Source organism: Propithecus coquereli, unplaced genomic scaffold, assembly GCF_000956105.1.
Source record: "Propithecus coquereli isolate 6110/MARCELLA unplaced genomic scaffold, Pcoq_1.0 Scaffold130, whole genome shotgun sequence".
Taxonomy (NCBI): domain Eukaryota; kingdom Metazoa; phylum Chordata; class Mammalia; order Primates; family Indriidae; genus Propithecus; species Propithecus coquereli.
In genome coordinates this window covers 2,298,595-2,309,002 of record NW_012137192.1, presented here as the reverse complement: position 1 = coordinate 2,309,002, position 10,408 = coordinate 2,298,595, and the positions used below count along the sequence as shown (strand labels likewise).

General features: G+C 37.3%; 1 protein-coding gene across 1 annotated transcript in view; it reads right to left on the bottom strand.

The window, feature by feature from the left end:
* Window positions 1–9,771, bottom strand: part of FKTN (fukutin) — a 44,455-nt gene extending 34,684 nt beyond the window's left edge. The window contains exons 1-4 of the mRNA XM_012638554.1: window positions 9,754–9,771; window positions 3,845–3,954; window positions 2,482–2,668; window positions 509–568 (exon numbers count right to left, since the gene is read on the bottom strand). Coding sequence (XP_012494008.1) covers window positions 509–568; window positions 2,482–2,586 — 165 coding nt within the window. The 5' untranslated portion in view covers window positions 2,587–2,668; window positions 3,845–3,954; window positions 9,754–9,771. The remainder of the gene's footprint in view (window positions 1–508; window positions 569–2,481; window positions 2,669–3,844; window positions 3,955–9,753) is intronic.
* Between the last annotated feature and the right edge of the window lie 637 nt (window positions 9,772–10,408).

Genomic DNA, 10,408 nt, shown 5'->3' with positions numbered 1-10,408 from the left:
TATTTTATAAATGTGTAGGCTCTGAAATTTGTAAAACAAGGATATATATTGTATATTTTGCTGGTTTCCCCTGATCTTATAAAGGAAATATAGTGAATAGATTTTTATTCCTGATCATTAATTTTCCCTTATTGGTAAATTCAATTCTAATTCACATATTCACTCATTTAGGGAAGCACCACAGCTCAGCAAATGAGGGTTTGAGGCAGATAGTTAGAACCGGAACTCAACCATTTATTAGCCAACTAACCGTAATCTGTCTGAGTGAACTGACAATAAGTATTGTACCTATGTACTGACTTCCTGAGGTTTCCATAAGGATTAGATGAGATATTACATGTAAAGTGTTTGGCATAGGGCCTGCTCCTTCCCTGCCACTACCTACTGGCCACCCTCCACCACTTCAAGGTAGCTATTATCATTGTCATCATTCAACAAGTATTTACAGAGTAAACAAATTAACTAAATGAACACTGTAATTGAGGAATTTCTTGTTTATTGTACATACCCACTGTGTGCTATCAAATCCAATTTGGCTTCCTTTGGATTTTGACAAACCAGCTCCATTCTAGGAAGAAACAAAAGAACTTTTTAGTAAATTCGAAGCTCAGCATGCAACATTACATTTAGGGTAAGCATGAGATTCAAACTAGAAAATTAGCTCATAATCATTAAAAAGCATTATCAAAATACCTATTTCCATATAGCCATGAGCTAAGAATTCTACAATTTTATGATACAGCAATCCAAGATGGAAAACACTGATAGATTATAGTAAGTTAATTAAGTTATCAGACAGTGAGGTATATATGGTCAACATCTCTGAACCAGTTATTTCTCATCAATGAATAGGAAATTCTTTGCTATCTCTTTGGAATTAGGGTTTGTCTGTTTAGCTCCAAACTGTTAACCTCATCTCCACACACCAATTAGTGTTTGTAGAACTTGGCAAAGTGATAAGAAAGTATAATAGTATTTACTGAGCAAATCCTAAGTGTAAGGTACTATGTCTGACATTTCCATATGTGAATTATATTCTCTCATTTACTCCTCACAACAATCCTGCAAAGTAAGCATTATTATTTCTGTTTTATGGACAGCTCCAGTGTCTACCCTTTATCTAACATATATCATAATTTCAAATGTTATTTTTTAATAATATTTTTTAAAATATTCAGGTCTAGAGAATCAGAAGGAAGAACAATATTATCAGGTTTCATCTGATATGCCCCAAAATACTTTGAAAGGAACAGAAGAAAGAATGTCTGATGGTCTAGAGAAAAGAGGAAGAATATATTTCAAGTTCAAAGAAGACCCAAAGTAGTTTCTTATGCCTTGAATGCATTCTTTATCTATAAGCTATAAATGGGAAAATGCTGAAGAACAATTAGAGTAGCCTCACCCTAAAAATGAAATGTGCTCCAAGTACCTAAACTCATCTCCCAACTAAACTGCACACTCGAGGGCAGGGACAAAAACGAATCCATCGTTGGATCAACAGTGGCTAGTACAGTGCTTGGCAACTAATGAATGCTTAGTAAGGGTTTGTTAATTGGAGAGAGAGAGGTAGAGAAGAAGAGAAGGATGAATATACTAAGTAAGGTAGCGCTAGAATTGGTCTCTCCTCACAGGCTATCTGCAACTTAGCCCACATCATTTAATACTACGGAATGTTTGAGAAAAAACAACAGAGGCTGCTTTGTAATCTTCAATCTTGATAAGAGACTGCAGACTCTGTAATACAGCCATTTGTTGCTCAACACGGCCCTACATTAATAGATAAGACTACATTTCTGGGCTGTTTAATCTGCTGAGTTTGGGATAAGTAAATTTCTAGTGAGCCAGATTACTTTTATAATATTATAGCTTTATTGACAAAATTCATATACCATAAAATTCACCCTCTTAAAGTGCACAATTCAGTGATTTTTAGTATGTTTAGAGTTGTGTGACTACCACCATTATTTAATTACAGAATATTTTCATCACTCCAAAAGGAAACCATATTCTGTGGATCTTTAAAAGCTCTTCCTTTCTAAACCATTGTCTCTACTTCTTTATTTCTATAGATACAGATAAAGGTAAGTTATACCATTATACTTCTCTGGTAGGTACTAAATTAAAATATACACTGTACTAAAATAAACCAATTTTGATATTTTAACAAAATTATCATTGAGTTCATTTAAATGAGGGATAATGTGCTCATCAAAATAAAATTTTTAAATAACTGCATGAGAAAATTTCAATAAACATCATCTGAAACTTGGTACCTTGTCTTTAGTTTGTTATTATAATAACATTTAACTGAAATTTTGAATTGCTTGCCACAGCTCTCAAAATTGAGAATCTCAGTAAGAAATATTTCTGCAAGGATTTGAATAACTATGATTAATTTAATGTAGAACAAAGCAGAAGGGTGTTAAAAAAATGTACAGCTAAAATGAAGTCTAATGATGAGAAAGGAAGAAAAAAATTTACCTTTGTTGATAAATAGTGCTTATAGTAGTACAACTGAAACAGCAGAAATGCAGAACTTGTCAATGTTAAAAGGGCCAAAATCACGTTCTTATTGATTCTACTCATTAGTCTGTGGTGCTCACTTGCTTGTCTTTTGAAAGTAATCCAGTCGTTTTCATTTTTTAGAACAGGAAGATAATTTTGTTTTCTGTGAACAAAAAGATATTTCTAAAGAGACAAAAACCTATTTTTAATTTTTCATCTCTAATAACCAACAACAGAACAAAGAAAAAGTTATCTCAATTTCCACAGATATTCTTTGACCCGGTAATTTTCTATCCTACAAAATAGATATGAGACCAAAGATGAAAGAACAAAAGTGCTTATCACGGCATTCTATACAATTGCAAATAACTGAAAACATAAATAGGATATTTATAAGAACTGACCAACAAGAGATTGGAAGGGACTTCTCCAACTTTGTGATTCAGTACATCTGGCATGGGACCTCTCAGTTCCCACAAGTTCCCAGGTGATGCAGATGCTGCTGAGCACAATGAAAAGCACCTCCATAGAAGAAACTGAGTCTCTTCTCAAGAAAAACAATCTGTGTGATAGCTCTTTGTTGTTTTTTGAGTTTTTGTGATCTAGGATGTGGTCAGTTTTTATAAACAGCCCATGTATGTTTTCCATTTTCTGCAAGCATAAAGAATGCCACCATGGACATTTCATTCTTTCACCTTAGATCCCATTTCTGAATATTTCTTTACAGTAAGAAATTTAAAATGGTCTTATTTCTTCTTATCTCATCTGCACTGTTTGATTTTGGCTAAATATATTTAGTTCTTTAAGTGCTTATCTTTATTCCTTCAAATACACGAACACCTCTATTACCTGATGTCTAAGCTTTACAAGTCTTTTGTTCTCCAGCTATAAAATAAGAAATCAGCAAATTCACTCTAACTTCTGCCATCTCTGCACTTTCAATCCTGACTTTTATTAGTTATTTCTACTTTGTTACACTTCTATTCTATTTCATAACTACATATCTCACTTATTTTGATCCTATTCCTACAACATTCCCTGCCAATCCCTTTACTATAACATCCTTGTTCACCTACTGGATGACTGATACTCATCTTCTTGCAGTTTATCAAAAAGAACTCATGGGTACTACTTGCCTTGAGTTCTTACGTTGTTCAAAAATAGTTGTCAGTTGACAGTTTGACTTTGAGGTCACACTTCCTTTCCACCGATGACTTACAGCCTTTGTATCATTATCCTGTAATGCTAAATATTCTCGTGACAATATCTGATTTCCCACCCCCACCCACACGGGTAATTTGATCTTTTTAATGAGATGAGCAAAGGATGTATTTCTTACCTTTGAAATCCAATGTTTTTTAAACTAGCTTATGGAAGGATGTTGATGACAGCGTATTAGTTTTTCCTCAATCATCGTGTGTCCTTCCAATCTGCAGAATGAAGATTTCTCTGTGGAAAGTTTTCTTAAGTTATATGTTTGAATATTTTTCTGTTATAATGTTGAATTCTCTATTTCCAGAACTACAATCAAGCATTTGTTTTATCTCTTTTCATTCCCATTTCACTTTAACTTTCAAAAGCCTGTCATCATGTCCTTTACTCAATTTTCAAAGTTAATTTTCCTTCCAATGTGTTCTTTATTTCTCCAATTTTGTCTCTTTCCTTTCCTGAGCTCAGACAGATTATGATTCACCATATACTCTTGTGCAACTATTTCTTCTAGCTCTTGAGCCAATTGCCTTTGTCTGTTGCTGCTGCAGGGTAATCTCAGATAGAAGAGGGCACAAATGACTTTACTCTGTCATCTTAAAATCAGAAGTCTTGGTTGGGGATTTTAAAACAATCCAAATAAGTTTCTAAAGCTGAAGCCTATATAAAGCAAATACTGTAAGAATGTATATAAGGTCAACAAACTACTTAAGAGAAATGATATCAGCAGTCACATGAACAATCCACCTGTTCTACAGATAATGTATATTAAGCAGAGAGAACTGAATAAATCATGATTATTCTCTATCTCCCCAAACTTTGAAAACTAGCAATATAAATCAACATTGATGATGATATTAGTTTTTACATTCAGCTAAAACCTGCTAAAATAAAATCATCAAATAAAAGTTGAGTATATCTTATATGAAATGCTTGAGACCAGAAGTGTTTTGGATTTTTGGATTCTTTGGGATTTTGGAATATTTGCATTATACTTACTAATTTGAGCACCCAAATCTGGAAATCTGAAATGCTCCAATGAGCATTTCCTTTCATCATCATGATGGCACTCAAAAAATTTTGGATTTTGGAGTACTTCAGATTTCAAATTTTCAGATTTAGGATGCTCAACCTATACTCTGACAACGGCAGCTCACATCATTCACAAGGATATCCTTCATTTTCAAGATTTCAGCTCAGTTTCTTGTATTTGTATTAATTAGTACATCAATGTATTGTATATTGATTCCTAGTGAACTCTAAAGTGGCATTCAGATTGTGCCATGGCCCAGCCTCTTCTAAGCCCAAATAAATAAATGGAAAAAAACACATAATAGGCCTAAATCAGCCCCTACAGACATAAAATCTAAATATCTTATTCTCTCTTTGGAGACATTGCTAGTTTACAATAAATTCTTACATGAAATAAACCTCAAAAAAATATCATCAATAACTTAACTACATTTTTATTATCAAGATGATATTCAATTAACTTTATTTCATTATTTTTTATAAATGCCAAGGCAATCCAATTGCAAAGGAAATTAGACTACCAAAATGTTCTTTTTTATTAGCAATATCTCTTCACTAGGAATATAGTAACCACATAAAAATTAACACAGGCCTGGCATGGTGGCTCATGCCAGTAATCCCGGCACTTTGGGAGACAGAGGCAGAAAGATCACTTGAGGCCAGGACTTTGAGACCAGCCCGGGCAACATAGCAAGATCCCTACCCTGTCTCTATAAAAAAAATTTAAAAATTAGCCAGGCATGGTGGCGCACACCAGTAGTCCCAGCTACTTGGGAGGCTGAGCCAGGAGGACCGCTTGAGCCTGGAAGTTCGAGGACAGGCACCTTCAGCCAAAAACACATTCTTTTATCCTTCCTTTCATCTTTTATTATCAATTTTACTATGTATCAAGACATGAAAAAGGTTGGGGGAAAACTGTTAGTAGATAAAAGTTATACAGAAATGTGACAAAAAAAGGTACAAGATGAGAAGTTCAAGATAGTTCTCAGGGTCTTTCTACAGCCAAGAACAGCACTTAATGTTCTTTCAGCTTCCCACTTAACCTTTTACTTTATCATTTGTCCTCTGAAGGTACTGGCATGAAAGATTGGTACGTGGCTTACCCTAACACCCCTCTGCCTGCTCCTACTCTTTTGAGAATCACTTGGGTAGGAATCTGTTTGAAAGAATATCTGACTACCTGACTTTTTTATTTCACTTCTCCCCACTCATGCCTTCTAGATCACCTCTCTTGATATCTGAGCCCCTTGGACAAGAAATGACCAGCCCTGACACCTCACTTAGGTTCATAAGTACAATGTTGGTAGCCTGGTCCCTTTAGTGCTGCAAAGTCCCAACATATTTGGAGATATTAGAGAGTAAAAGGGAGGCATGGGTAATATGAATCAGACAGAACAGACTCTCAAGTATGCTCTGAACTGCAAAATAAAACAGGATGTTGAACTACAGAGGATAGAGGGTAGTGTAATTAGGCAAAGGTATGGTTAGAGACATGACGTGGCAGATTGGGAGGCATAAAGAGAAAATGCCTCTGCAAATGTTTTCAGAGTTAAGATAAAAAAAAATCAACATTTTTCAGCTGTTCTTAGAAGCCAAAAAAGGCCCAGTAGCAATAGCTACTACTATCCAATCTTCCCAAAATGCTGCTGGTCCTTCTTGTTATTCATTTCCTTTCCTTTCACTGTTATAAGAGTGTCAGCAGCCTGGAAGTAAAGATGAGACTACAAGGGCTTAAGGAGCCTCTACTTGCTTACCACTCATTCATCTATTAATCTTTTGCCATATAATCTCTACCTCAACATGCTGACACTTGAAGATAAAAAGATAAAAAAAATTTAGTCTCTCCATTTGAAGCTCCAGAAAAATCATTAATATATAGTGACTCCTTTCTGAATGACTATGGTGTAAGAGGGTTTTGGAAAGAGAGTGGCTGAAATGAAAGACCTAGATCAGAGAGGTTAGATAAGAAAGACAGGAGAGGTTGTCTTTGGGTTAAGAGGAGTACAGGTCCTTTCTCTCTTTTTCTTTCTTTCTTCTTCTTTTTTTTTTTTTACTATTTATTTATCTTATGTGAACATAAATTGATTTTGTAATAAGAAAGAAAAGTAAGTTTAAAAAAACTTTAAAAAATCTTCTCTCACCCTATGGCTCAATTAACAGGTTATTTATTTACCAGAGCCCACACATGTTATAAGCCTTAATTATGCTAACATCTTCCCACTTTTGGAGTAACAGAATGGTGTTAAGCCAAATTATTTTTGAGTAAAGTCTTCCCCTCAAGAATGCAAGTACTTAATTGCTTAGTTGAGGACATTTGGGTATTTATCTTAATAAACTATGAAGCTAATTGAATCAAACACAGGGATTAGGGGTATCAAGTACTTAGTACAACATTTAAGTGTGAATATATGTACATATATAAAATCTAGATGGATGTTTCCCAAAATATTAATAACGGTTATCTTTGGATGGGGAGAATTACGGGTGATTTTTCCATTGTTCCTTATGCTTTTCTATATTTTTCTAATATTTTTATAATGAGCATATGTTATTTTCATAAAGAATAACATTTTTTCATTTAAGAAGAACAGATGATGAGTAGTGGTGTGACTGCCACATTTGCTAGGCAGAATCTAGATCCTCTTCACTTAGAAGTATGGTCCACAGAACAGCAACATCAGCATGACACTGGAACTTTTCAGGAATACACAATTTTCAGCACCTCCTAGTGATTCATAATCTACATTTTAACAAAATCCTCAGGTGATTCATATGTACATTAAAATTTGAAAAGCACTGACTTAGATGCTAAGGCCTTCACATGCAGGGAGAATAGGAACAACATCTACCTTGCTCATCATTATATCTCTAGGACCCAGCAGTGCCTAAAACACATAAATATTTGTTGAATAAATAAATATGTAAATGATATCATTTCTGGGTAGACAATTAGAAAGGTAGTGGAAATTACAACTATTTGAATTATTTATTTTCTGCCAGAGTTCCCAGAAATGGGTGCTTAATATCTGCTGTAAATGCTGTTAAATTAGTTCAATAATAATGTTGGTCCCCGAGAATCTATAAGTAATTCTTTTTAAAAGGAGTCCTTGCTCTTAGCTCTGAGATTCACCTACCTCCTTCAGTAATTTCTCTAGCTTCCTATCTATGGGTACGTCCTATAGTTACTCTCTCCCACAAAGCAAATCCATTCTCAAGATTTAACTACCACCTCTAAAGAATATACTACCTTACAGTCTGTGCACTGCATCTGCCTACAGTTTCAACTCTATTTCTTATACCTCAAATTTAACATGTTCAACATTAACAGTTTATTCTTTGTCAACTATCTTCCTCTCCCCCTCCAGAAGAAAAGTAGCTCTCCATCCTCACAGACTCAAGTTTTACAGGTTTTAGAGAAGAGAGACTACCTGGCTCAACATCACCTTTCAGAAGAACAGGATCCAGAAGAATTAAATGACAGCCAAGAGGCTAGTTATTGGCAACACCAGAGCTACCGCCTGAATCACTGTATTCCCAATACACTATTGCACACTGGAATTCAATACAATTCCCATTTTTTGCCAGCAGCACTTAAATTCACTTTTTAGACACCCAGGTTCAAAATATCATCACCTAGTTCCAAGAAATCAAGTCCTGTGTATCATTCTTTTGACGTTCCCCAATTCCTTTCTTCTTGTCAGAACATACTGCACTTCCTTTCCACTTGGGAGTTCCTTCATCATGCAATACCATCCTTCCCCAGTCCTCTACCCTCACAATCCTCTAGCCTCTATATCTCCACAAATAGACTCTAAAATATGATTGCGTATTCCTGCATTTTCTATCTCTATCCATGGCTCAACGGAGAGGGTTTCTAATCATTCAAACCCTACTCATCCTCAGAGTCCAGCTCAATCACAACCTTTTCTACTGGGCTTCCCTCTTCCCAATTCCTAATGTGCTGCTCTATCGCTCACTTTGTATTTGTTCATAGGCTGATTTTTACTTATTGGAAATCTGCTATCTTCAAAGATATAAAGAATCTGAGATATCAACTAGGTCCTTTTGTTTTTCTACATCCAAGAAAAGTGAAGCTCAGAGAAAAGTGGCTTCCCTCATGTTACCTGAGAAATTGGTAATAGTGATGAATCTAAATCCAATTATTCAGAGTCCTACCCAAAGCTTCCGCAGTAACTTCTACACATATCCATTCTTCCTCGACGTCCTCCAACAATGCAAACAAAAGGCAGACCCCAAAGCTGTATGAAACTATTTCGCACGGCTGGCAGTGTCCACTCTATTATTGAGCACACAAAGTATATTCTCATCCCAATGAACTGAAAGCCGAACCCGGGGGGAGCATCGGAAGAATAGAAAAAGGGATGTTTAATTAAATTATCTGTTGTAGCTCCCTACTGCCCAAGGAAGAACTTCACTCCTTCACAGAGAACATCCAGGGCCTTCCCTGTTGGGACCCACCGTTGGCTCCCGCCAGATTCCTGCTTTCCCTTCCCTACCCGGTAAGCTCATTCCTCCAGCCACTGCTGTAATATGCGTGCAGTGCTGCTAAAACCTGGAAGTTCCTTTCATGCTTATGCACACTTTGGTCCCACAACCTGAAACGCTCTCCCCACCGATCCTCTAGAAAATTCTGAGATGGCTGTCACGACCCGGCTCAAACGTCACTACCCCAACCCAGCTCCTACAAGCGTCTCGATCGCCCTCCAAAACTGAACCTGTCCCAGGATAAGGATTTTACCTGCTGCCATGCCCAGGAGCGTGGGAAGGACTGGCAGGGCAGACGTCTACCACGAAATGCTCACGGACTTGACTGAGGAGCGCCAAGCCCAGAGCGCGCTCAGGCTGTGGCCAGCCTCGGCCGCCTCCCCGCCGAGGGGAAGGCAGTTGCCCAGAAAACTGGGAGATGCCCGGTGAGGGGGCCCGAGCCACCAACGATACCTGTCAGAAAGCGCCCAGCCATCCCCAGCTGAGCCTCCCACTTCTTACCTCACTCAGCAGCAGCGGCGGCGGCAACCCTGTTTTACGGCACTCACAGCAACGGCTGCAAAAGGGGACCGTCAAGCGCTGAGCCGCGGATATTGGTCTGTTTGAGACCGGAAGTTCCTGCGGTCCCGTTCAGCTTCGATTTGTCTGCCATTTCTGCCGCTTCCCTACGGCCCTAGGTTTATTGAGCCATGGCGATTTCCTCGCTTTGAGAATCTAGTCACTTATCTCTTGCCTAGGTAACAGCTAGAGCAGCGCACTGAGGCAATCTGCGATTTTGGGAAAACCTTTCAGAGTGGACGATGAACTGGAGGTACCGGCTGAGCTGTTTCCCACAGCGTGAATTCACCAGATAAAATATAGAATGCCCGTTAAATATGAATTTCTAATAAACAACGAGTAATTTGTTAGTGCGTGTGCTGTGCAGACAGGGATTCAGAATAACTTCCTGAATTCTGGTTTAAGTACAATTAGGAGAGCTGGGGGATAGAGTGGAAAATAGCAGCTGCATTTAATGTTGTTCATGAGGATCAGGTGCTTTCATGACATCCGAGATCCAGCGGACTGTTATCCTCCAGTTTAGGGCTGGAAATACACAATTCTGGATCTGGTTCTTTAACAGTAGACTCCGAAAGATTATTCTTAAGGATTAGATATG